The 27,006-nt window shown below is 49.9% G+C and overlaps 1 protein-coding gene across 2 annotated transcripts; it reads right to left on the minus strand.

Moving 5' to 3' along the window:
- Positions 1-2,223: 2,223 nt before the first annotated feature.
- Positions 2,224-26,777, minus strand: ORC4 (origin recognition complex subunit 4). Of its 2 annotated transcripts, XM_064154725.1 has the most exons (14): positions 25,915-26,774; positions 24,978-25,046; positions 22,755-22,831; positions 20,302-20,392; positions 18,276-18,351; positions 17,788-17,873; positions 13,532-13,580; positions 13,180-13,331; positions 11,206-11,379; positions 10,716-10,802; positions 8,121-8,229; positions 5,092-5,187; positions 4,926-4,993; positions 2,224-2,776 (listed from the first exon to the last, which is right to left on the minus strand). In XM_064154725.1, the coding sequence occupies exons 1-14, from the start codon at positions 26,086-26,088 to the stop codon at positions 2,588-2,590; spliced, it is 1,497 nt and encodes a 498-aa protein (XP_064010795.1). In that variant the 5' UTR covers positions 26,089-26,774; the 3' UTR covers positions 2,224-2,587. The 2 variants fall into 2 exon arrangements, with proteins under 2 accessions (XP_064010795.1, XP_064010804.1); XM_064154734.1 differs by lacking the exon at positions 24,978-25,046 and having other exon boundaries at positions 25,915-26,777.
- Between the last annotated feature and the right edge of the window lie 229 nt (positions 26,778-27,006).

Raw genomic sequence — 27,006 nt, forward strand, 5'->3', positions numbered from 1 at the left:
GGTTGGGCTCTTCTCATTCCATCACCTGATACCAGAGAGAGGAAATGGCCTGAAATTGTGCCAGGGAGGTTTAGTTTGCTCATGAGGAACAACTTCTTTGCTGCGGGAGTGGTCAGGCATGGGAGCAGGCTGCCCAGGGAGGTGGAGCAGTCAGCATGCCTGGAGGTGCTCAAGAAACCTGTGGCCACGGTCCTGGGGAACGTGGTTTAGTGGCCGTGGTGGTGCTGGACTGCTGGTTGGACTGGATGAGCCTGGGGGGCTTTTGCAGCCCAAGCAAGGCCCATTCTGCTGCGCACACAGCAAGTCTGGAGCTGCAGGGCGGTGGTGTGACCGAGAAGAGATAAGGGGGAAGTACTGCAGCTGAGATTTGGCTGTGAGGAGCTCAAGGCTGGACCCATCCCTGGCAGTTCTGAAGGAAAACTGTACAGACTCGAGAGCCCTGCGGTGCTTACCCAGCAGTGCTGGAGGAGGGTGACACCACCGCTGAGGGAAGCCTGGCAGCAGGCTGCTGACCACAGCCATGCAGGCAGCTGCAGGGAGGAGCCTGGAGACGTCTGCAGCAGTGCCTTGGTTGTTCCCCACACTGCAGCATTGCCCTGCCAGCCACAGGCCAGGCTGCAGCTCCTCTGGGGGTGGGCAAAGCAGCACTTCCAAAGAGCCTGGGTGAGGGGAGCCCTGCTCTGCAGGGCTGGTGCCAAGCATGGGGCTGCCATGGGGGGCCTTGGGGTGTGCAGAAGCAAGTGTGTGAGTGACATCACAACTCTTCTTCATCTTCCAGTCAGTCACCTCCCTGCCTTCTAGAAGTGCTGCACTTGGTCAGTGTCACCTTCACTGCTCTTCTGCTCAGCATGGATTGTTGCTGTCCCAGCACAGCTGCTGCCCAAGCCATGATGCTCTGTGCCACAGCATGCAAGGTTAGTGCCTGTCCCCCATAGCAGCTTCTCCCTCTCATCACCCCTCTGGCCAGAGCCTAATAGAGCTGACAGGACCCAATTGGTTTGACCAACCCTGCCGGTGTGCAGAGCCTGGTGGTGATGTCCCTGAGCCAGTGCTGCCTTCAGCTGTTTGTCTGCAGCTGGGTCAGCTGGACACAGTACCCCCCAGAATGACTTTGTGTCCAACGGGACACAGACATCACCTCTTAGCCACACCCTTCCCACCTCTGCTTTCTTCCCCTTCTGGAAGACCACCTGGAATGCTGTGAGCTTCACTGAAAAACAGGTTTGTGTTGGCTGAATAAATTCTCCTCTTCTGGAAAAGTACTGCAGGAAGCCCTGCAACAACTGCAGCTTGCAGTCCTCCTCCATCCTAAAGCCCTCCCTTACAGGAGCCAGCCCATGAAGTGAGGACAATGCTGGGGACTTGTTATGCTGCTCTGCAAGGCACTGCTCTGCAAATTGGGAGCAGAAGGGCTTCTGAGTGAGGACAGAGCAAACCTCACTGGGACATCCTCAGCTTTCTTGACAGCCTGAAGCCACAGGGCTGCTAAAAACACCCATGGCAACGTAGGGGCCTTAAGGTAAGAATGAGCTACCTCTGGTCAGGCAGCAGAATCCAGCAGCTCTTCTGCATGAGATCTGGAGGACTGAAGGTCAGTCTGTCCCTTACTACTCACAGCCCCTCCTAGATCATAGAACGGATTGGGTTGGGCGAGGCTTTGAAAGTCATTTAGTTCCAGCCCCCCTGCCATGGGCAGGGACACCTTCCCCTGCCCCAGGTTGCTCAAGGCCTCATCCAATCTGGCTTTCAACAGTTCCAGCATTGGTGCCTGCACAGCCTCCCTGGGCATCCTCTTCCAGTGTCTCCCCACCCTCACTGTAAAGGATTTCATCCTCATCTCCAGTCTAAATCTTCCCTCCTGCAGCTGAAAGGCATCGCCCTTGTCCTGTCACTAGAAGCCCTTGTCAAAAGCAAGGTCTGGGCTGTTGAGGCAACACCCAAAGCTTCCTTATGTGGCACCAAAGCCCTGCTAATTGTTGCCGAGGAAGGAGCACAGCTCTAGGGCTCTCTGAAGCAGACCTGTGGTGCTCTAGACCTTTCCTACAGCTCCCTCACTCCACCTGCTGTAAAATTGGTTTCTTACCCCACACAGCTGCACAGCAGCTCTGGGAGAGCACTCCACAGGGACGTGTGCACGGGGTGAAGCCACACTTCATGCCAGCCCAACAGCCTGGGCAGAGGGTGAGTAGGACTTGGCACACACACAGCCCCAGCCAGCTGAAGTTGGTTGTGATTGGAGCTTTAATGAGGTCAATTCTCTGTGTCAAGTCAACTTGGGAGAAGAAAAAGCAGACAGAGTGGAGCTGTGTCTGTGCATCAGTGTGCAGTGCAGAGAGGCCCCAGGGGGCTGGCTCCTGCAGACAGGAAATGGTCTGAGGGAGCAAAGCTCGGTGCTGAGCTGCCCCAGAGTTGCACTCACTCACGTTTATGGCCACCAGGAGATACCAGCACTGGAGTTGTCCTTCGAAGCCAACAAAACCAAAGCGTGTGGAGCTGCCTTCCCTGCTGTGGGCAAACATCCAGCTGCTGGGGCTGGCAGGGACCCCACCGGGCTGCTGCCAGAAGTGACACTGCAGGCTGCAGAGGCTCAGAGCCAGCTGAGGGAAGAGGCTGCCCACTGCTTGACATCCGTGGGGCAGTTGGGGTAGAGCTGCAGAGCATCCATGATCTGGTTGTTGTCCAGGAGCAGCCTCATCAGCAGGTACTCCTTCTGAGCGCGCACGCTCGGCCTCTCGATGGGTTTCACCAGCTCCAGCTGCAGCAGGTGCTCGAAGGCCTGGCAGAGGGACCAAAAGTCAGGACAAGAGCAAGGCTGTGCTGCCATCCAACCATACCTGGACAGACCAGGCCACCTCAACAAGGATAAGTGTAGGGTCCTGTATCTGGGGAGGAATTCGAGCACAGAGCAGGGTCTGTCCTGCTGGGAAGCAGCCCCATGGAGAAAGACCTTGGAGTCCTGCTGGCCAGCAAGTTCTGCATGGGCCAGCAATGTGTCCTTGTGGCCAGGAGGGCCAGTGGTATCCTGGGGTTAATCAAGCAAAATTGTCCAGCAGCTTTAGGGAGGTTCTCTTCCCCCTCTACTCCGCCCTGGAGAAACCACACCTGGAATACCAAGTCCAGTTTTAGGCTCCCCACTGCAGGAGAGACAGGGACCTGCTGGAGAGTCCAGCAGAGGCTAGGAGGATAAGGGGTCTGGAGCATCTCTGCTACAAGCAAAGACTGAGAGCCCTGGGGCTGTGTATTCTGGAGAGGAAAGGGCTGAGAGGGGACCTTGTCAATCATACCCTGAGGGGTGTGTGTCAGGATGAAGGGGCCAGGCTCTTTTCCGTGGTGCCCAGTGATAAGGAACAACAAAAGGTACAAGCTGGAACACAGGAGGCTCCAGCTCAGCATGAGGAGAAACTTCTTCACGGTGAGGGTGGCAGAGGCCTGCAGTAGGCTGCCCAGACAGGTTGTGAAGTCTTCTTTGCCTGGATGTATTCCTGTGTGACCTGCTCTGGATGACCTTGCTGTGGCAGGGGGGTTGGACTGGAGGATCTCCAGAGGCCCCTTCCACCCCCTGCCATTCTGTGATTCTATGCTGGGTTGCTCCCTGAGTGACCTCTGGCCGCTGCTGTGTGATCTCAACAGCCAAACATGGTCGGGCAACGCTTCACCTGTGCTTTTCCTCCTACAGTGTCTGCAGCCTGCTGGGGGTGCCACTGACTGGGAATGACTTTGTTATTCAGGCACACAAACTGTGAGCTCCCCTTCCAAGTGCACAGCACCAGGGCAGGATCTCCAGTGTAGGTGGAAGTGAATGATGTTGGATCAAACACTAAGGCTGCTCAGCTTCAGAGCTGGAAGATGCTTTGGGCCTTGGGTTAGCTTTATGAACTGGAAACATCACACCTGTGTGAGCAGCTGCACCACAGCAGGGTTGTGCCCTACCCCCAGATCCCTGGGCAGAGCTTGGCCAAATGACATGCAGGGAGTGACAGCTCAGCAGCCTGTGGCTGGCTGAGGCAAACCCAGCCATGCTGGACTGCAAACCCAGGCCAGAGACCAGTCAGACCCACTGGGATTGGATTAAGGAAGCAGGGTTTTGATGTGGAAAGGTCATAGAATGGCTTCAGCTGGAAGGGACCTTCATGATCATCCAGTTCCACCCTTCCTGCTGGGGGTAGGGACACTCCCCACTAGCCAAGGTTGCTTAAGGCTTCAGCCATGCTGGTCTTGAACAGCTCCAGGGCCGAGGTGTCCACAACTTCTCTGGGCAACATGTTCCAGCATCTCTCCACCCTCACTAGAACAAATTTCTTCCCCATGTCCAACCCCAAGCTGCCCTGCTCCAGTCTGAAACCATTGCCTCTTGTCCTGCCAATCCAGGCCCTTAACAACAGTCCCTCTCTAGCTCTCCTTCTAGTACCCTTCAGGTACTAGAAGGCCACTCTAAGGTCTCCCTAGAGCCCTCTCTTCTCCAGGCTGAACACTGTTAGCTCCCTCAGCCTGTCCTTGTAGGAGAGGTGCTCCAGCACTGGTATCTTTGTGATGACCTCTGAACCCTCTCCAACAGATTTAAGTTACATTCTGGGGACCTCACTTCTAAATGAGCAAGCTCAAGACACCTACCCAAAGGTCTCCTTTGGAAGCCATCTCTGACAGTCAGTTTTGCTGAATCCTAGTCCTGAACCATTACAGCTCCCTTGCAGGAGACTGTTCATACTGGTTCTAAGCTCTCCCAGCTTAGCCCAGCCTGGAGCTCCTCCAGGTTCTGCCCAGACCCCCTCCCCTAGGTGCCTGCTCCCAGGGCAGAGGGTTCTCCCTGCCCCAAAGCACCTGGGCTTGGTGCTAGGGATGCATCTAACTGCTCAGGGCTGTGCAGGAAGGAAAACAAACCCAGCTAGTAAAGCACTTGGGCTTGAAATACTGCCCCTCAGCCTCACCTTCATCACAACTGGCTTCTCAAAGTTGTTCATGCAATGTGCCTTCCTCTGGGTGAACTTCTGGAACTCTGCATCAGTAACAGGAAGGGAAAGAAAAAAACCACAATGTGATTTGGAGGTAAAAGGAACTAACTTGGAGGTAGTGAGGTTCAGGCATTTCTCTCACCATTGTAAACCATCTGAAAGTTAAAAGGTTCTCCTTCATAGACATCATTCAGGTGTTTCATGGCTATGATCAGGCAGATTTCCAGGACAGACAAACCTAGAGGGAAAGAGAAGAGCTCTGAATATTTCAGTGCTGATGGTACCAGGTGGCACAGCACCTCCAGCAGCACCAGAACAATGTCCCTGTGACTACAGCTTGTCCTGATAGGAGTTAAAAGAGATTGCTCACTGTTTAGAGATGAAGATGTGACACAGGGAAGGAGCTCTATGGTGCTAAGGAGTCTTTGGGAATCACAAACCAACACCTGTAAGGTCTGGGAGCCTAAGGAAGCAGTAGGTGAAGGTAACCTGTCAGGAAAAACTCCTTCCCTGAAAGGGTTGTCAAGCCCTGGCTCAGGCTGCCTGGGGAGGTGGTTGGAAGGGGGAAGGTGTGGAGGTGTGGAAGCCTCATCCCTGGAGGTGTTTAAGGCCAGGATGGATGTGGCTCTAGACAGCCTGATCTAGGGTGAGGTGTCCCTGGCCGTGGCAGGGGGGGTGGAACTAATGATCCTTGTGGTCTCTTCCAACCCTGACTGATTCTATGATCATCCCTGGAGGGACTTAAAAGATGTGCAGGTGTGGTGCTGAGGGCCATGGTTCAGTGCTGGACTCGGTGGTGTTAATGGTTGGACCAAAGGACCTTAAAGGTCTCTTCCAGCCTAACAACTGTCTAAGTTCTGCTGAGCAGGGAAGCAGCTCCTCCTGTGTCTGTGTTCAGACTTGGTACCAGCACCAGGACATCTCCATTTCTGCTGTCCCACAGGTCCCCAGCTGCTTATCAGAGAAAACTAAAGGGTAGTGCTCAGTGCATCCCACCTGTGGAGGTTCAGAGAGGGAGCACCTGGACCAGCACAACTCCAACAGAGGAGTGAAGGCAGCACCAGCAGCAAGTTCCCTTCCAACATCCTGTGACCTCCCTCAGACACAGGTAAGCAGAAGCTGTAGCCCTGAGAGCACAGTCTGACCTTTTCTACAGAGCCAAGCACAGAGCAGTGCTCTTCTCCCAAGCTGCCTTCCAACAGCTCTCAGTGCAAGTGCCTGCAGTGCCTCCCAGCCCTGGCAGCAGCAGGGCAGCACCTCTCCTTCCCCCCTCTTTACCCTGGGTAGAGCATAGAATTGTTCTGGCTGGAAAACCCTCTAAGATCATTGAGTCCAGCCACCAACCCTACGCCACCATGGCCACATGATCTGTGAGCACTGAGGTGCTGCCCAGGCTGGTTTTGTCACCCAAGCTGCTTCCTTCACCCCTGCTGCTGGTGCTGTCCCTGGCTGGCACTGCAGTGCCACACCAGCTGCCTGGTACCCAGAGCTGTGAGTCTGCATCCCTGTGCTGCAGGATTCAGCTCTGCTGCTGTGTGTCCCCAGGACTGGCTGCTCTGGCAGTGTTGTATCCACACATGCTAGCAGAGAGCAGACTTCTCAGGTGGATGTGTTCCCTGCACAGCTCCTACCACAGGATCACACAGGCTCACAGCATGTTAGGAGTTGGAAGGGACCCAAAGAGATCGAGTCCGACCCCCCCCCGCCAGAGCAGGACCATACAATCTAGCTCAGGGCACACAGGAACACAGCCAGACAGACCTTGCACAACCTCTCTGGGGAACCTGTGCCAGTGCTCTGGGACCCCTACAGTCAAGTTCCTCCCTGTGTTGAGCTGGAACCTCCTGTGCTGCAGCTTCCATCCATTTGCTCCTTGTCCTATCCCAGGGAGCAGTGAGCAGAGCCTGTCCCCTGCTCCTCACCCTCAGATGTTTATAAACATTGATCAAATCCCCTCTCAGTCTTCTCTTCTCCAGACTAAGCAGCCCCAGGTCCCTCAGCCTCTCCTCATCAGGCAGTGCTCCAGTCCCCTCATCATCCTCCTCACCCTCTGCTGGACCCTCTCCACCAGATCCCTGTCCCTCTTCAACTGGGGAGCCCAAAACTGAAGGCAGTGCTCAAGCTGGGGTCTCACCAGAGCCAAGTAGAGGGGGGAGGAGAACCTCCCTTGGTCTGCTGGACACACTCTTCCTAATGCACCCCAGGATCCCCTTGGCCACAAGGGCACACTGCTACCCACGGGGGACACTGCCCTGCACAGCATCTGTCAGAGGCTGCTCCTGGCCTGGCTTCCTGGGTGCTTCTCTGGCCTAAGATCTGGCTGGTGGCTGGGCCCACAGAGCTGTGGTGCAGCAAGGTAAGCCCAGCTGGTGGCTGGGCACCAGTGGCACTCCCCAGGGCTCAGTGCTGGAGACAGGGCTCTTTAATGTCTTTTTCAGTGTGAGGGCAGAGTGGCTGGAAAACACCTGGTAGAGTAGAACCTGGAGGTGTTGGTTGAAAGCAGCTCTAGATGAACCACTGTGTGTGCCCAGGAGGCTAGGAAGGCCACCAGCATCCTGGCCTGGATCAGCAGTGGTGTGGCCAGCAGGAGAAGGGAAGTGATGGTGCCTCTGTACTGAGCACTGGTGAGGCCACAGCTTGAACACTGGGTTCAGTTTTGGGCCTCTCACTCCAAGAAGGACATTGAGAGGCTGCAGCATGTCCAGAGAAGGGCAACAAAGCTGGTAAAGGGTCTGGAGAACAGGGCTGGTGAGGAGCAGCTGAGAGAAGTAGGGGCTTTGAGGCTGAGGGCAGACCTCACTGTTCTCTGTAACTCCCCAAAGGAAGGTTTGAGCCAGGGGGGAGTTGGGCTCTACTCACTAGTGTCAGGTGACAGAATGAGAGGAAATGGCCTGAAACTGTGCCAGGGGAAGTTTAGGTTGGGTATGAGGAACAATTTCTTTGCTGCAGGAGGGGTCAGGCACTGGCACAGGCTGCCCAGGGAGGTGGTGGAGTTGCCATCCCTGGAGGTGTTCAAGAAACCTCTGGCCATGGTGGTGTGGAACTGGATTATCCTGGGGGGCTTTTGCAACCCCAACCATTCCCTAATCCTAGAGCAGAAAGATTCTAGGGAGTGACCTGAGACACTCCATCCTCCTAGGACACATTCAGTGGGGACCACCCCAGCTTTACCATGTACGATGTTGGCTTTTGAGTCGGCTCCGAAGTGCTTGCTCGCCTCCTGCAGGTGTGCTGGAGTGACAAGTGGGTGCTGCACAGTAACCCTGCACACAGCCAGCATCTGCAGAGAGAGCAGGACACATTTCTCACACTGAAACCTTTGGGAGGAGCTGGTAGCCACAACTATGTGTTGCCAGTCCAGACTTCCAAACCTGACCAGAGGAGATTAACCACTCACTGACTTGATATTCATGTCGCTGGAGCAGCTACATTGCAGGGACTGCTGGCAGAATGACCTGGAACTACTGCAAGGTAGCTGTGTGCAGAGAGCTGCAGCACACCCCTGGCCCCAGCACCAAGAGAGGCCCCACTCGGTGCACAGAACACCCCTTCAGAGCCTAGACAGTGACACTCTCCAACTGCTTGTCTCCCAGAGGGAGTTCTGGAGCAGGGTCAGATGATTAAGTACAGAGTGAGCTGACTTCTGCAGCTGTTCATTGGCCACAGGCTGGCACACAGCAGCACACCTCTTGCTTGCTCTTCAGGGCTTTAAGTATCTGCCTTGGGGAGTAACTGAACATGAGACAGAGGTGTGGCCAGGAGAGCCAATGGCATCCTGGGCTGGCTCAGGAGCTGTGTGGCCAGCAGGACAAGGGAGGTTCTTCTGCCCCTGGGCTCAGCACTGTTCAGGCCACACCTTGAGTGCTGTGTCCAGTTCTGGGCTCCTCCATTCAAGAGAGATGTTGCAGTACTGAAGTGTGTCCACAGGAGGGCGACAAAGCTGGTGAGGGGCCTGGAGCACAGCCCTGTGAGGAGAGGCTGAGGGAGCTGGGGGTGTGCAGCCTGCAGAAGAGGAGGCTCAGGGCAGAGCTCATTGCTGGCTATAACTGCCTGCAGGGAGGCTGTAGCCAGGTGGGGTTGGTCTCTTCTGCCAGGCAAGCAGCAACAGAAGAAGGGGACACAGTCTCAAGTTGTGCCAGGGGAGGTCTAGGCTGGATGTTAGGAGGAAGTTGTTGTCAGAGAGAGTGATTGGCATTGGAATGGGCTGCCCAGGGAGGTGGTGGAGTCACCATCCCTGGAGGTGTTGAAGCAAAGCCTGGCTGGGGCACTTAGTGCCATGGTCTGGTTGATTGTCTAGGGCTGGGTGCTAGGTTGGACTGGCTGAGCTTGGAGGTCTCTTCCAACCTGCTTGATTCTATGATCCCTTTTCCCCCTTGAGGCAACTGGTAAAGGCTGAAGCTATGAACAAGTAATGCCCTGACAGCTTCCTCAGCCCCTCCATGCCAGATAATGTGGTCATTTGGCTGATCAGAATTAACTTCCAGCTCCCTGCTTCCAGGGATTAGTAGCCTCAAGCTTCCAGCTTCTCTGGCTTTAAAAGATTATGATCACATTTCCTGGACTAGCGTCACAGTAATGGATGAATTCAGGACAGCATCTGGCCTACCTGAACTGCTCCATATATGAAAGCAGCTCTGGAAAACTAAGTGGTGCCTAATCATGCTGGTCAGGAAATGATTTATCTCTCCTCCTCTGCAGAAGAAGGAATTAGAACTGATAGAAGAAAATAAAGGCATTTCTTCTGTGTGAATAACAGAACTGCAGGGATATGGGGACCTAGAAACGCAAGAGCCTGTGCTCGGTAGCACTGTAGCAAGAGCAGCAGCTCAGGAATGAGGAGTGGAAAGAGGGATGACAACAGCAAATATTTCAGCTCTGAGTGACAGTTATTCCAAATGCAAATTCTGTCAGAAGGCCTCAAACCTACACAGGGAATTGCTCAAGAATAGCTCCAGAAACAGGCCAGGATTACACTCAAAGCCCAAGAGGGTCATGAGAAGGACCAAGTGAGGAGTGTAAGAATATGAGGAGAGACTACAGCAAAAAAAGGGGCAGCACAATGTCTAGATCTTGGGAAAGACATTGAAGTAAAGCTGGTTTAGTACAGCCAGAGATCACAGAATCATGGAGTGGCTCAGGCTGGAAGGGACCTTAGAGATAGCTACTCCAAATTCCCCACCATGGGCAGGGACACCTCTCAACTAGGCCAACCTGGTCTTGAACACCTCTCCCTAGGCAGGAGGCATCCACAATGTCCCTGGGCAGCCTATTCCAGAGTCTCACCACCCTCACACTGAAGAACTTCCTCAGCTCTAGTCTAAGCCTTCTCTCCCTCCATCCAAACCCTTCCCCCTTGTCCTGCCTCTAGACACCATTATGAAAAGTCCCTCTGCAGCCTTCCTGTAGGATTCCTTCAGATACTGTAAGGCAGCTCAGAGGTCGCCCTGGAGTCTTCTCTTCTCTAGGCTGAACAACCCCAGCTCCCTCAACCTATCCTCACAGCACAGGTGCTTCAGCCCTCCTCTGGACTCACTCCACTACCTCTGTGTCCTTCTTGTAATCCTCCCAACACAACTGCTACAGCAATGGGAGCTGCTCAAAGACATTCAACCAAGTCTGCCAGAAACCAGTGCTGTCAAAAGCCAGCTGAACAAAGAGATGCTTCAAGTAAAGCTCTGACAACTGGCTTGAAAAAGCAGTGAAACTCAGAAGTGTTCAAGGCAACTGGGGGTCAAGGAGGTGTTAAATCCACATCCAAACACTTACCAACAGCAAGTGAAGCGAGCGCAGGTCTTTGGTGTGGTGGAAAAGGTTCTTCAGCACATCTTGCACAACTTTATCCTCTGCTAGGCTCTAAAAAATAACAACAACAACAACAATTAATGGATGTTTTCATCACCTCAGCAAAGCATTTGCTGCCTACCTGAAAACAGAAGTCAGCTCATTCTCAGGAAGAGCTCAGCTCACGCTTCAAAACAGAGTTCCACACCCCTAACCTTCTTGGTCTTCTTTGTGACACTTCCAATTCTGAAGGCTTCAGTTTTAAAGACTTGCAGCTTCAGGCCCAGACCTGCAGCTTCAGGCCCAGACTTCAATAACCAAAGACTTTTTTTTCCCCCCAATCACAATTTATTCCACCAGCAAAAGGCAATGCTAATCTTAGGGAAAGGATTTCCTCTTGCAAACTGTTCTTTCTTTAGGAAGTCTACAAAGAAAAAAACAACTCCAAAGCCCAAGTTTAAAAAGCTTTAAGTACCTGAATGTTGTTATTCCATCTTTGTGCAAAAGAGTCATCAGGAAATTTGTCAGGAAGAGAAAGCTGCTCCTTGAATATCTTAAGGTATTGTCTAAAATCAAAGGAATTCAGCAGATAGATCTGTCTGTGGGAGAACCTTGATTTCACTCTCTTCTCCAAGAGCTCCAGGATATCCTTGAGGAAAAAAGAGATGTCATTGTGCTAGTTCAAAAAGCAGATGTGTTCAGTATGTTCTTTGCTGCAGTGAAAACACCACAAGGAAACAGAAGTGAACTGTACTAAAAAAGGAGAATTATTAAGTAATCAGGCTTAAAACCTTCTCACAAGCCCTTTACTGGTGATCCTCGGGGATGTGCCTTGCAAAGCCTGAGGAGGAGCCATTTCTCCCCGGCTGCATCACTCAGTTGCTAGGAAACCCAGCAGAACAGCTCCCCGGATGATGTCAGCACTTCAGTTACTTGAGCCTGCCTTCCAGGTGTTTCAGCCTGGCACAGCTCCAGAGGAGCTGTTCGGTGGCTCCACAGGTTGGCAGCTGTCAGTCCATGGGCATCGTCAGACTGCAAGAATCCACCTTAGGAAACACATTCAGGTGGGATAAGGCCCTCAGGATCACCGAGTCCAACCCCTGTCCCTACTCTACAAGGTGCACCCAAACCACAGCCCCGAGCACCACAGCTGAACAACTTCCAGACACATCCAGGGTGGGTGACTCCACCACCTCCCTGGGCAGCTCGTTCCAGTGCCTGACCACTCTTGCTGGGAAAATATTTTTCCTAATGTCCAGTCTAAACCTACCCAGTGGCAGCTTCAGAACATTCCCTCTTGTTCTGTCACTATTTACCTGTGAGAAGAGACCAGTAGAAGCCCCTCTACAACCTCCTTTCAGATAGTTGTAGACAGCCATGAGGTCTGCCCTCAGCCTCCTCTGTTTCACACTAACCATCCCCAGCTCCTTCAGTCTCTCCTTATAAGATTATTCCCCAGGCCCTTCCCCAGCTTCGTTGCTCTCCTCTGCACTGGCTCCAGCACCTCCACATCTCTCTTGTATTGTGGGGCCCAAAACTGAACACAACACTTGAGGTGTGGCCTCACCAGAGCAGAGTCCAAGAGGACAATCATCTGGCAGAAGAGCCCAACCCCACCTGGCTACAGCCTCCCTGCAGGCAGCTGCAGACAGCAATGAGCTCTGCCCTGAGCCTCCTCTGCTGCAGGCTGCACACCCCCAGCTCCCTCAGCCTCTCCCTGCAGGGCTGTGCTCCAGACCCCTCACCAGCTTTGTCGCCCTCCTGTGGACACACTGCAGTACTGCAACATCTCTCTTGAATGGAGGAGCCCAGAACTGGACACAGCACTCAAGCTGTGGCCTGAGCAGTGCTGAGTCCAGGGGCAGAATAACCTCCCTTGTCCTGCTGGCCACACTGTTTCTTTCTAATCTAAATCATCTCTTCCAGTTTCAATCCATTCCATTCTTGTCCTATCACTGCAAGCCCATGTTGGAAGTCCCTCCCCAGCCCTCCTGTAGTTACTGAGAGGCTGCTGTAAGGTCTTCCTAGGACCTTCTCTTCTCCAGGCTGAACAGCTCCAACCCTCTCAGCCTGTCCCCACAGGAGAGATTCTTCAAACCTCTAATGATCTTTGTGGCCTCCTCTGGACCTGCTCCAAGAGTTCAACATCCTTTATGTGTTTGGGAGCAGCAGAACTGGACAAAGCACTCTAAGTGGGTTCTCCTTGCTGCTCCAGCAGTAAAACTGAAGATTCTGTAGCTGTTTTGGTCATCTAAGCTTCTCTCAGCACAAATTGTTAATGTTTATCTCTTCCACCCTCGCTCCCAATTGAAAATTCAGAAAAACAGTGAATTTAGAAAAGTTTCTCAGTACATTAAGTAAGGTTCCAGGAGAAGAGAAGAAAAAATATCCCAAGTAAGACCAAAGTCTTTAAATCAGATGAACACTCCATGAGAGAACAACTCCTTACCTGCCTGCATGTGAGCCCAACCACTGTGACTGGAGTCTGTGCCGACTGGGACACATCAAAGAGGTTGTAGAGCAGTGTCTGGTTCTTGTGATGCACAAACAAGTCAAACTCATCCAGCACAAACAGGACTGGACAACTGCTGGCTCGATCTCCTGGGGTGGCAATGTCACAAGTCAGTGTGGGAGCACCAGCAGCAGACTTCCAGCCCTACAGCATGCACAGGTTCCCTTTTTTGCTCATCACATATTTCTTGGGGTAGATTTCTCCAGAGCACTTGTGTAAGTAGCTGAAGACTCCCAGCCTCAGGACAACCTCACAGGCAGAGTTTCAGAAGGGACTTAGGTGAGCTTACCTTTCTTTAAAGCTTCAAGGAGGAAGGCAAGGTTTTCAGCAAAACTGCCCTGTGCAGGAGAAGAAAAGAGGTCTCACCCCAAACTTGCAATGGTTTTCAGAACTGGGTAACTACATCAAGTTCAGGTATGTAACGAATGCAATCTCCTTCTGAACTCCTGCTTTCCAAACTGCAGTTTTCCAGTCTGAAAACCCCAAACTAATTGCCTCAGGCAAAAATTCCAAGTGATGAGAAGAATGGCTGCACTCCAAGGAGGCCTATCTTTCCTTAAACACCTCTGCAACACTGCTTTTCCATTTATACACCTGCAAAAGCTGCCAGCTCAAGTGTTCCACTGGGAATGATCAGTGTGCATGCAGATGAATTTGCACCCTTGTTAGATCGATGAAAGCATCAAACATTCACAGGCACACAGGATGGCAGGGGTTGGAAGGGACCCAAAGAGATCATCGAGGCCAACCCCCTGCCAGAGCAGGGCCATACAATCTAGCTCAGGTCACACAGGCACACAGCCAGACAGGCATGGAAAGGCTCCAGAGAAGGAGACTCCACAACCTCTCTGGGCAGCCTGTGCCAATGCTCTGGGACCCTTACAGTAAAGAAGTTCCCCCTTGTGTTGAGCTGGAACCTCCTGTGCTGCAGCTTCCATCCATTGCTCCTTGTCCTACCCCAGGGAGCAGTGAGCAGAGCCTGTCCCCCTCTCCTGACCCTTATCCCTCAGAGATTGATAAACATTTATCAAATCCCCTCTCAGTCTTCTCTTCTCCAGACTAAACAGCTCCAGGTCCCTCAGCCTCTCCTCATCAGGCAGTGCTCCAGTCCCCTCATCATCCTCATAGACCTCTCCAGCAGATCCCTGTCCCTATTCAACTAGGGAGCCCTAAACTGAACACAGTACTCAAACTGGGGTCTCACCAGGACTGGGTAGAGGGGGAGGAGAACCTCCCTTGGTCTGCTGGACACACTCTTCTTAATGAACCCCAGGACTCCAATGGCCTTCTTGGCCACAAGGGCACATTGCTGTGCCATGGATGTTCTCCACCAGCACCCCCAGGTCCCTCTCCACAGGGCTGCTCTCCAGCAGATCACCTCCCAGCCTGTACTGGTGCAGTTTATTATCTCTCCCCAGATGCAGGACTCTGCACTTGTCCTTGCTGAACCTCATTAGGTTCCTCTGTGATACTCTGTGCCCAGCTCTGTCTGTCCAGGTCTCGCATTCATAGAATGGGAAGGGACCTTTAAACGTCATCCACTCCAACCCCCTGGCACTCAACAGGGACATCTGCAGCTACAGCAGGTTGCTCAGAGCCCCATACAACCTGACCTGCAATGGTCCCAGGTGTGGGGCATCACCCACCTCTCTGGGCACCTGGGACAGGGTCTAACCTCCCTCAGCATAAAAAAATCCCTCATTTCTTTCTAGTCTGTTTCTCCCTCTTAGTTTATAAACCATCCCCCCCTGTGCTGTCCCAACAGGGGCATCTACCACCTTACAGGGCAACCTGACAGAAAATAACTAACTGCTGTGACCATCCTGCTTCCATTACATCCTCTGAAGCACACAAGCTGTGAGGTGGGAAGTAACTGCAAGTGAAGACCACAAGCCCCATCAAACAAGGCAGAAAAGCCAATTTACTCTGGGGACTTGGGGATGCTAAGAAGGGAGAAGCTTCTACAGAGAGAAGGATGCACATTCCTGAAAATCTATTTTTCCATGCCTGTGTGCAACTGAAGCAATCAAAGTGGCTGAGGGTTTGAAGTAGTGCTCCACAATAAGTTACTAGGGAAAATTATAGGGGAAACAAGCATATTTAAGTCCAGTTTTGCCTCCAGCACCTCTGGTAGTAAAACTGTGGGCTTTGAAAGGTTGTTCTAGGTGTCTGGTGAACAGACAACTCATACTGCTAGGCTGAAATTAAATCCTTGCCAGTTCCTTTTACTACTGCAGCTGCACTTGGGGAAATTCTAGCTCACTACCAGAAAAGCTTTTCCATTCTTTAAAATCATTTGGGCTAAGCAAAGGAAGCTTAAGCAGCAAGGCTTTCCAGCAGGTACTAAAGCCTAGACACTGCACTCTAGGCTTCATCTTCTTTTCCACACTGCCTCTAACCCAGTTCTCTGGTTTCTCTTAACTAACTATCAACACCTTGTCTCTGCAGCTCTCCAGATGCAACTTATAAAAGCAAGCCTCAGCTATGGAGGTTTCATCTCTCTCCCCCCTTAGATCAGCATCACAGATGGCTCACAACTGTGTGAACTCTGCCAATCTCCAAGGTCCTGTGTGGGAGCAAAGAAGAAGGTGATGCTCAGAAGGGCCTTCTATCACTCAGGCAAGAACCAGAGTAGCACAACTTACTTCCAACTCAGGTGAGTGAAATTTCAGCTGGAGCACTGCAGCTATTCTCTATACTACTGGCCTGATTACTAATGAAAATGAGCTGAGCTCAGCAAGTCTGGCCATGACACCAAGCTGTGGGAGCTGGCTGACAGGCTGGAGGGCAGAGATGCCATCCAAAGGGACCCTGACAGGCTGGAAAACCAACCTCATGAGGTTCAACAAGACCAAGTGCAAGGTCCTGCATCTCGGTCAGAGCCATCCCAAGCACTGATATAGGTTGGGAAGGGACTGGCTTGACAGCAGCCCTGAGGAGAGGGACTTGGGAGTGCTGGTGGGTGAGATGCTCAGTATGAGCCAGCAGTGTGCACTTGCAGCCCAGAGAGCAACCACAGCCTGGGCTGCAACAAGAGAAGTGTGGGCAGCAGGTCCAGAGAGGTGATTCTCCCTCTGTACTCCACCCTGGTGAGACCCCACCTGGAGTGCTGTGCCCAGTTCTGGAGCCTTTACTACATGCTGGAACATGTCCAGGGAAGGGCCACAAGGATGATCAGAGGGTTGGAGCTGCTCTCCTATAGAGACAGACTGAGAGAGCTGGGCTTGCTCAGTCTGGAGAGCAGGCTCTGGGATGATCTCCTTGTGGCCTTCCAGTATCTGAAGGGGGATACAGGAAAGCTGGGGAGTGACTTTTTAGGCTGTCACGTAGTGATAGGAGTGGGGAGAATGGAGCAAAACTAGAAGTGGGTAGATTCAGACTGGATGTTAGGAAGAAGTTCTTCACCATGAGGGTGGTGAGACTGGAAGGGGGTGCCCAGAGAGGTGGTGGAAGCCTCATCCCTGGAGGTGTTTAATGCCAGGCTGGATGGGGCTCTAGACAGCCTGATCTAGTGTGAGGTGTCCCTGCCCATAGCAGGGGGTTTGGAACTGGCTGATCCTTGATGTTCCTTCCAGCCCTGACTGATTCTATGATTCTATCTTTGGGAAAAGGGCAATAGAAGCAAATATTTCAGCAGAAAATCTATGCCAGGTGAGAGCTCTAGGAGGCCTGGATGGCTTTCCTTATGACTTACAAGAGGTTGCAAATATACTCAAAGAAACGGTTTTTTGGCTGGTTAATTTGCTTATACTCTTTGTCTTGACATGTTAAAGGTGATGCTTCCAAAATGGTCTAAAGAAAATCTCCTTGGAATGCTTAATGTTTGTTTTGAAGGTAGCAGGGTGGGGTTGGACTCTTCTTCCAAGTAAAAAGTGATAGGACAAGAGCAAACAGCCTCAGATTGTGCCAAGGGAGGCTTAGGTTGGATGTGAAGAATAATTTCTTCACTTCTTCAAAAGGTTATTAGGCACTGCAGGAGGCTGCCCAGTGCAGTGGTGCAGTCCCCATCCCTGCAAGGACTGAAAAGCTGCAGAGATGTAGTGCTGAGGGTCACAGTTCAGTGGTGACCCAGCAGTGCTGGGTTAATGGTCAGACTCAGTCTAAAAGGTCTTTTGCCACATAAACGATTCTGACTCTACAATTCAGAGGCTTGAAGTAAATGCTAAGGGAGCCTTTTCATCCTCCCCCTTCTCCAAGGTAGAGCTGATGTCCTTTCAAGAAGTTTCAGGATGCATTATTAATGCTGCTCAACCAGCAAAACCTCACGTTCAGCACTTGTGTAGAGCTCAAGCATTTGTTGGCATGCTCGAGGTGTCTGTAAACCAGGGTCCTCACAGGGAAATGCTGACACAGTTCATTACCACCATCAATTATTCAGTACTTTAAAAGAGAGAGCTTGGAGAGGACTAAGCCAGCCCATCAGAGTTTAGCTAACAACCTCTCCAAGCCCTTTCAGTCTCCAGGAGCTGCCTCCTATAAAGCCAGTTTTCTAGGCAAGGATTTTTGAGGGAGATAAGCAAAGAGTATAATCAAGTTGGTACTTACAAAAACTTTATCCCCCACCACATTTTCCAGCTGCAACTGTCTGGTGATCTCCTTCAGGGCAATTTTATCATTAGTCTGCAGAAGCCCTGGAAGAAAATGATTTTTTTTTGGTGAAGAACTGGCACTTAGTTCACCTCTTCTCCTAGAAGCTGCATCTAGAGCCACTGGAAACCAACCCAGAAGCTTCTCTCCATTTCCAGCCTTTTCAAAGATTAATATTAGACAGGAATTTTCCAGAAGTAATGAATTACCTCAAACCATTCCTTCATAACAGAACTGATTTTTAACATTCTGATAAGTCATTAGTAGGACAAAAGCTCTCTTTGTCCTGAGAGACACAAAGGAAAGGAGGGAATTTGGAGCTCTCAGCCCAAGGTGTCTGGAATCAAAGCTGGGTTACAACTGCTGCAACCAAACATTTGGTTCAGCCTGTGTGATACCTCGCACCTAAATAAGAGGTCACATTTGAGTACTGCTGGTTTACTTACCATTCAGATGAACTTCCAACAGGTTCCCCTGAACTTGTTTCATTTCCTTGAGGTCTTTCAAGGCATGATTTAATAACTAGGAGGGGAAAAAAAGAAGGATGTATGTCTTAAGAGAAGTCTATGAATGGCTGTTAAATAGGAAACAGTAGAATCATAAAATCATAGAACCAACCAGGTTTTATGTGCAGTTTCATCAGGTAACATTGGGTTTGGGGGATTTTCAAGAGTAAAATACTACAGTGCCAACTTTGCATTCCCTAACCTGACTGCAGCAATTTCCTTTGTGCATTCTGCTGAATGAGGGAGGGAAAGAAATAGAGAAACACCTCCAGTATTTCAGTCACTTATTTTAGGGGGTACTATCTAGGACACCTGACTTGAAAAAAAACTTTAAGAGTTTGAGATGTGAAGAAAATCTGTCTCCAGAGGGAGCATAGTATTTGACTTCATTACATGCTATAGAACAAAACTCTTTGCTTTAACCAGGTTTATTCCCCTCCTCTTGAGCTCAGGAAGCACAAGACAGTATTAAATTGCACAGAACGACCTCAACTGCTGCACCTAAAATCTCGAGGGTCCCAATTTTATAGCCCGTGGAGAATCTGTGCTTGGTAAAAGCACCATGAGTGACAGCAAAAGGTTAACAACAGGGACTGGGTTTGAAATGGAAGCCAAGAGAACTATCAACACACTGGCAGAATGGGTACGTTTACCATCTATTGTTTCTATTCAACTGCACCTAAAAGCTTGAAGGTTACTTGCTTGAGCACTTGAGAAGACTCCTGAAGTCATTTTTGTCTTCTTTTAATCTTGAATACCATCTGCAGCAGCCGCCAACCTATTTACCACATGATATATTCATGCAAACAGAAGCCCCCCCTTAAGTCTTTGCATAATATTGAAGTATGAGACACTTAGTTAATGTCATCCTTTGACGTGCCTCAGCTAAAAAGCTTTTAAAATACAAAGTCTACACCTGTAAACTGCAACTACCACACAGTATTCTACCTCCTGCTATTTAGGTAACAACAGAGAATCAAAGAATCGTTTTTGGTTGGAAAAGACCTTTCAAATCATCTAGTCCCATCATTAAATGTGTTCTCTGGCAGCTTTAAAACAGGATTAAGGTATCTCACCCTTCTCTATGTAAACAGCTATGTACAAACTTAACCCTCTGACTACTCCTTTTAGTCTTTTCAGTCCTTTTTCCAGTGGAGGTCCCAAAGCAATTGCAAGGTTACTTGCAAAGAGTAAGCAAAACGAGGCACTAATTGCAAAGATGAACTCCCCCATGGCAAGAACCATTAGAGAATGGTAATAGAAGTGCTGAAAGGAGGAAGAATCTATGATGTAGTTACAGCAGTGGGAATGACAAATGGATCATTCATCATCTAGTCCACCCCCACTGCAATCGGCAGGGACATCTGCAGCTCGAGCAGGTTGCTCACAGCTCCAAACAACCTGCCTTGGAATCTCTCACCTCTCTGAGCATCCTAGGCCAGGGTCTCACCACCCTCAGTGTAAGGCATTTCTTCCTTGTACCTCACCTAAATACCTCTCTTTCAGTTCAAATCCTCAGCCCTTGTCCTGTCACAACAGGTTCTGCTCAAAAGTCTGCCTCCAGCTTTCTAATCAGCCTCTTCAAGCACTGAAAGGCCACCAGAAGGTCTCCCTGGAGCCTTCTCCAGGCTGAACAACCTTAACTCTCTCACAGCTTGACCTCACAGCAGAAGGCTGTGAGGATCACTGCTCTCTAGAGCCACTCCAAAGATCTATGTCCTTCTTGTGCTGAGAACTGCAGAGCTGGAAGCAGTACTGCAGGTGAGGTCTCACCAGAGCGGAAGGCAGAATCACACACAAGTCAGAGGATGCTTTGAAATTATATGCAAACCATCAGCAATTCCCTCTTTAAAAGCAGGCAGAGATTTTCATCATCAGCTGTAAAGGCTGCTGGGGCTTCAGCAAGGCTCTCTCTCTCCCTCATGCTTCATTTGACCTTGCATAAACTTTAAACAGGCATTTATACCGCGGTCTTTCCTGAACCTCGAGGTCCAATGATGAGGACAGAATTACTTTCTCCATGAACTGTAGTTCGTTTCAGCAGTTCCAGCAGGTTTCTGCACAGACAACAGCAACAGGGTAAAAACTTCAGACAACATCCACTCAAGCTACAGAAAATTCAAAGACTCTTTAGAACAGAAGAGAAAATTCAATACACTTCGACTTGCACTCAGGACAAGTAGAACACAATGAAGGGCAAGAAGCTGAGTGATCAGATCTCTTAGGAAGACTTTAAAACATTAAACCATGAGGAAGTTGGGAGCATCACTAATTTATTACGTTCTACAATTCCCCACTGTGAACAAACAGACTTCAAAAAGTGTTTCTGGAGATTAAAAAAAACATAAAATTGTTCTGTGTGACTCCAGTGCAAAGGCAGCCTGGCAAAAGCCCCTCCCTGGAGGTGTTCAAGGAAAGCCTGGATGAGGCACTTAGTGCCATGGTCTGGTTGACTGGACAGAGCTGGGTGGTAGATTGAACTGGATGATCTTGGAGATCTCCTCCAACCTGCTTGATTCTATGATAAGCAGAGTCAAGGAAAACCTTGATACCAGGAAGAATTCATCACCTCATGGAAACCACTCATTCAGAGGATCTTATTAAAGTGATTCCATGCTAAATTTAGGGATTCAAAGCTTGTGAAGAGCAATACTGAATTTCTAAGTTTGTATTCTGGGAACCAGAAACTCTAAATTATTTTCAGGTAGACTTTCCAGCTGGTATCACATTTAAAGTCTTTCTAAAAGCTACTGACACCCCAAATTCTCAAGTGCTTAACAATGCATACATTTATTTTACAGCCTTTTATTTCTTTTAGTGTATTGACATCATGCAGTTGCTGCTTAAGGAGTGACATTCATCATGGAACAGATCGAGCTATGGTTTTGTTCACTATTTGAAAGCAAACTATGGCCAAAAGCCAAAGGGGGGAAAAGGAAGGGGGGAAAAGGAAGGGGGGAAAAGGAAGGGGGGAAAAGGAAGGGGGGAAAAGGAAGGGGGGAAATGGAAGGGGGGAAAAGGAAGGGGGGAAAAGGAAGGGGGGAAAAGGAAGGGGGGAAAAGGAAGGGGGGAAAAGGAAGGGGGGAAAAGGAAGGGGGGAAAAGGAAGGGGGGAAAAGGAAGGGGGGAAAAGGAAGGGGGGAAAAGGAAGGGGGGAAAAGGAAGGGGGGAAAAGGAAGGGGGGAAAAGGAAGGGGGGAAAAGGAAGGGGGGAAAAGGAAGGGGGGAAAAGGAAGGGGGGAAAAGGAAGGGGGGAAAAGGAAGGGGGGAAAAGGAAGGGGGGAAAAGGAAGGGGGGAAAAGGAAGGGGGGAAAAGGAAGGGGGGAAAAGGAAGGGGGGAAAAGGAAGGGGGGAAAAGGAAGGGGGGAAAAGGAAGGGGGGAAAAGGAAGGGGGGAAAAGGAAGGGGGGAAAAGGAAGGGGGGAAAAGGAAGGGGGGAAAAGGAAGGGGGGAAAAGGAAGGGGGGAAAAGGAAGGGGGGAAAAGGAAGGGGGGAAAAGGAAGGGGGGAAAAGGAAGGGGGGAAAAGGAAGGGGGGAAAAGGAAGGGGGGAAAAAGTGAATCATGTTTTCTCTCCTGTACAATTCACCAATGGTGGCAGATGAAGTAGCAGACAGCTTGTAAAGTGTTTTCCAGCATTCCAGTATGAAGAAGAGTGGCCTGGTTCGTGCAATACTGACATCACGGAAACATTTTCCCACAACAACAGCAATTAACATGGCAATGTCAGCTCTGCCTGTATGCCATACTGCACTTTGTTAATAACATAAATGTTCTTTTCCTTCCTAAAAGCTCACATCAGGTGATTCAACCTGCATAAAGTTACTCCTGGAAAACTGGTTTAAAACAACTTCTTTAGAGATATTTGTCACGTGAAGAATTTGACTTGCAGATGTAAAAGGACTAATAATGGAAGCTGTTGTCACAGCAGGTCCCTCCTTCCTGATTCTAACCCCTGTATCTGGGTGACCCCAAAAAGAAGCTTTTAAATATGAATCTCTACTACAAGAATTCTACTGCTGTCAGCCAAGGTTTCAGCTTTACTTTTAACGCAGCTCCAAAGAAACAGGAGGAATTCTGAATGAAAAACAAAGTCACAGCAAGAGAATTTAAGTTTGGCTTCATGGCATCGTTAAACACATTAAAATATGCACTAAAAGTATCTTTCAGGACCAGAAAAAAACATGGTTTGGGAATTACAGATTGGAAACAAGAAATCCAGAACTCAAAGCCTGAGAAAGCAGCAAGCAGCAGCTGTATGAAACCTCTTAAACTCTGAGACAAATGATTTCTGGAAGCATTGAGCTGTGAGTTGTTTCAAGCTCTGTAATTCAGAAAAGGGAACAGCAGAAAATTCAAATTTTGCCTGATTTTCTATTATGCTTGAAGTAGAAATTCCCTAATATTTGAGTGTCCTCACCCACCTGTACTGATGTTCAAGCCCAAATAGTTTTCCAGTAGCGTCATGATGACAGAACCTCTCACGTAAGACTTTCTGCACCTATGGATACAACACAAGACAGAAATAGTGATGGGTGCTTTGAACACCAGAACACACTGATAATGCAACAACCCTGGTCAGGCCACACCTGCAATACTGCATCCAGTTTTGGGCTTCCCAGTTCTAGAGAGACAGGGACCTGCTGGAGAGAGTCCTGCACAGAGCCACGAGGATGATGAGGGGACTTGAGCACCTCCCCTATGGAGAGAGACTGAGAGCCCTGGGGCTGTTTAGTCTGGAGAAAAGAAGGCTGAGAGGAGATCTGATCAATGTGCACAAATACCTGAGGGGAGGAGGTCAAGTGCCTGGGGCCAGCAGCAATAAGCCAAGGTGCAACATATAAAAATTGGTACAGAGAAGCTTTCAGCTCAGCATGAGGAGAAACTTCTTTGCAGTGAGGGTGACAGTGCCCCGGAGCAGGCTGCCCAGAGAGGTTGTGGAGTCTCCTTTTCTGGAGACTTTCCAAATCCACTTGGATGCATTCCTGTGCAGACTACCCTAGGGGATCCTGCCTTGGCAGGGGGATTGGACTTGATGATCTCTGGAGGTCTCTTCCAGCCTCTACAGTTCCTTGATTCTCATGTACATCTGAATCATTGCTTTTCCATTCCTTTCATCTGAGTTGGCTCATCTTCTCCCCACATAGTTCTTCTCTACATTCTTCAGCCACACCTCTATGTTGGTTTTGCTAGGACAGCAGCATAGACCTTCGTGGGCTGCAGGCCACTAGCAGTCTGAAGTCAGCCAGAATAGCTCATCTTGGCTGAAGACAGGTGAATCCCATCCCATAAATGTCACAGTATAAAGGGGGAAGTTTGCTGAGAAGAGTGGGGCCTTCTTTTAGAGCTCTTCCTCCTTTTCTTAAGGATGGCCTTCATGTTCAGTGTGACTGCTGTGTCTTCAAGGTAAAACTTTATATACTTTACATTAGCTTTGGTATCAGTTTCTTTATTTTATTAAATCAATTTCCAGTCTCCTCTCCTTTTTCCAATCCCAGTCTCTGCTGGAAAGGGGTCACTGGGCCATAAAGCAACTGCTAGAGCTTAGCCTGAGATAGGAGCTAAACACAGCCATTCTCTTAACTAAATCCTTTTTCATTTCACCTGAATCCTTAAAAAATCATGGAAAAGTGCAGTGTTGCATTCCAGGTAAACCTATAGTGGGGCAATATTGTACCACAATGGGTTTGTGTTCCTCTCACCTTGGGTAGTAGTGACTGTTTCATGCCTGTGGTAGTAGTGACTGGTTCATGCCTGTTTGGGTTGCTCAGACACTGTTCTGAGGTGCATTACTAACAACCTCTTGGTACATTGAAATTGTCTTCTAATGTTTAGCTTATCTGTAATGGAATTCTCACCACCAGTTCTCAGTGGTTTCAGTTTAAATATAGATACCTGTGGATGCATCTCTGTGAAGCATTCCTTGGCCAATCCAAATGACTAGAAGAAGAACTAATCCTTTTTGCTGCTGCTAATCCCAGTCTATGAAAGGAATTATTGTTTTTAATATAAGCTGTCCTTGTCTATTTGTTTTTTTTTTCAATTATTTTGTTTCTTCTATTAAATTCTTACTGATTTGACTTCCAGATTTGTTCTGTTAATGTCCATCCACAAGTGAAAAGCTTTTCCTTCTGTACAGGGATTTTATAGCTAAGTGAAGGAATGATACTAAAGTATAAGAAAACATCAAACTGGAGATCATTTACCATTTTTAAGCAACCATTTTGAGATAACAAGAATAAAAATCTAGATAAACACCTGAAAACTGCTTTTGGCAGCTGCTGTCCTGCCTCACCTAGGCTGTTAAAAATAGTCCCCTAGATTCTGATTCCAACTGGACGATGAACAAGGCTTTGTTAGACAAAAATAGACGTATGCAAATCTGTTGCCACAAAAGGTCTGGAAAAGAAGTGCAAGACCAACATTTACTATTTTTACTAAGGCTCCAAAAAGTAGGTCACTTGAAGCAAGCAAACATCTGGTGAGAAGAAACGCAGTAAGCAGTAAAAAACACCAAAACATTTACAGCCCCAAATTTCATCAAGCCCCTCTGCCTGGCTTTTGAACTCATCTCGTTAAACCCTGCAGACTGACACGGATGGGAAAGTTTAATTACTTGAAGTCAGCTAATAGAGGTTACTACTAACCTGTGAAATGCATTCTGCACTGGCTCCACTGCTCTCCTTTGCCTTGCGTTTACTCATTGCAGTTCTTGCCTTTAATTAAGAGAATACAAAATTACCCTAAATAACAAAGCATTGCTCTCCAAAGTCTTCAGTCAGACAGTGTGCTGGGTAAATTCAGTACAGCAAACAGGAGAGCTGCTAAATTGCAACTAAATTAAGCTGCAATGAGTGTCATTTCTTAAACTGACAAAGATGTAGTGGTTCACCTCATGAGTAAAGACAGTATTTGGCAGTATTTTAAGGTCATTTCTGATTAGATCAAGTCCCCCTTTACATACAGCTTTCTGAACAGCATTTGCTTTCATTTTAGTTGTGTGTAAGATAGTCTGCAGCAGTTTAAGGTAGTTTGCAATCTGTTTCTGCAGCTGGAACAAGCAACTGCAACACGGTAACTAAGTCCAACCGTTAAGCTTCTAGAGGAACAACCGGCAATCCACCTTTGTGCCGGTGCAGCATAAGGAGAGGCCAGGTCTCCTTTGTCCTGTAATAGAAAGCTTCCCAGGTGTGATGGTTTGGGAGTTGCCACACGCACACACTCTTTTGAAGTCACCCAGACATGCAGCATAAGGAGAGGACAGTTCTCAGTGCTGTAATAGAAAGCTTCTCAGATGTGACAATTTGGGAGTCACCCCCCACCCCCTCTCTTATGAAATCACCCAGACTAGACTCAGCCAGCTGGAAGTTAAGGAATGAAGGTTTATATTCACAGCTTAGCACGATACACAAGCAGATAGTTACAATATATTGCAAATACATACAGCTATATACAACAATATACAAGTTAAAAGTGATACAGAAACACCACAGCCCTCCCAGAAACCAGAGTCCCCAAGAGGGGCTCCCAACCACCCTTCCACCTTCTTTCCAGCCCTCTGCCTTATCCCAGCGTCTGCCTTACCTGCAAGGTGAGCTGTGAGGGTCGGCAAGGGGGGTGTGAAGCAGAACGGTTAGTTGGGTTACACAGCAGAAGCCCAGAGAGAAAACACAAACACCGACTCTGACGGAGACTCTCTCTCTTGCCTATATCTGTGTCCTTGTTTTCACACAGCTCAGCCAATCTGTAAGTAGACATCACCACAGTTCCCTTTTTACAGCCTACCACCTCATTTTTCTCACTGAAATGGCCCAATGAGCCTCAAACCGACAGGCCAGGCTGGCTCTGCCACTGTCTGTCCCGATTGCAGTAGGGTGGTTTCCCTCTTCTCCCGGTTTTGCCGCCGCCGTAAAGCAGCCCTGCTCGGTGCCCTGGCACAGAAGCCATGCCTGCAGAGGAGGAGGCTGGCTGCTCCACGCCGCAGAGACGAAGCGGTTGCTATGGAAGCAGGTGAAAAAGAGTGCAAGGCCTGAGAGCGCACAGCCAGGAAAGCTGAACCGGAGCCACCGGGTTATTTGAACTGAAGTGCAATTGAATCGCAGGACGGCCTGGGCTGGAAGATCCTTAAAGATCTTGCGGTTCTAGGTCCCTGCCGTGACACCTTCCAGCGGACCGGGATGCCCCAAGCCCCATGCAGCCTGATCTGGAACGGTTCCGGGGATGGAGCATCTTCAGCTCCTCTGGGCGACCTGTTCCGGTGCCTCAGAGCCTCCTCCTTTCTCTCTAGCCTAAATCTCCCTCCTTCGGTTTCACTCCATCACCCCCGGTCCTTTCTTCTGTCGCAAGGCGCTGAAAGGATTACCAGGCCCATATGGAAACAAACCGGACCACGAGCCTGCCCGTCCTCGTTCTGTTATCCGGGGCTCGGGAAGCTACACCCGCAGCCCCTCTGCCGCCCGCAGCCGCCACTTGCAACGGACTCGCATCCCGATCCCGTTCCCCTCGTGCAGTATCAGAGGGAGGCGCCGGTCCCGCCTCATCCCTAATCGCCCCTGAGCCCTCCCGCCGCGGCGGCTCGGAGCCGCTGCACGCCGCGCCGAGGCGGAGAGCGCTGGAGCCGCATGCTCTCCGCTTGCATGCTCTCCGCGCCGGCGGTGCGGGCCGAGGCGGTGCGGG

This window comes from Pogoniulus pusillus, chromosome 2, assembly GCF_015220805.1.
Source record: "Pogoniulus pusillus isolate bPogPus1 chromosome 2, bPogPus1.pri, whole genome shotgun sequence".
Lineage (NCBI taxonomy): Eukaryota > Metazoa > Chordata > Aves > Piciformes > Lybiidae > Pogoniulus > Pogoniulus pusillus.

Bases quoted from the DNA above. Each gene is read 5' to 3' on its own strand.
- ORC4 (XM_064154725.1), bottom strand. From the start codon at position 26,088: ATGTCTACTTACAGATTGGCTGAGCTGTGTGAAAACAAGGACACAGAT. The intron at 25,047-25,914 runs GTAAGGCAGACG...TCTTAATTAAAG, and splicing joins CCTCACAGCTCACCTTGCAG to GCAAGAACTGCAATGAGTAA. The intron at 22,832-24,977 runs GTTAGTAGTAAC...TTGTATCCATAG, and splicing joins GTGCAGAATGCATTTCACAG to GTGCAGAAAGTCTTACGTGA.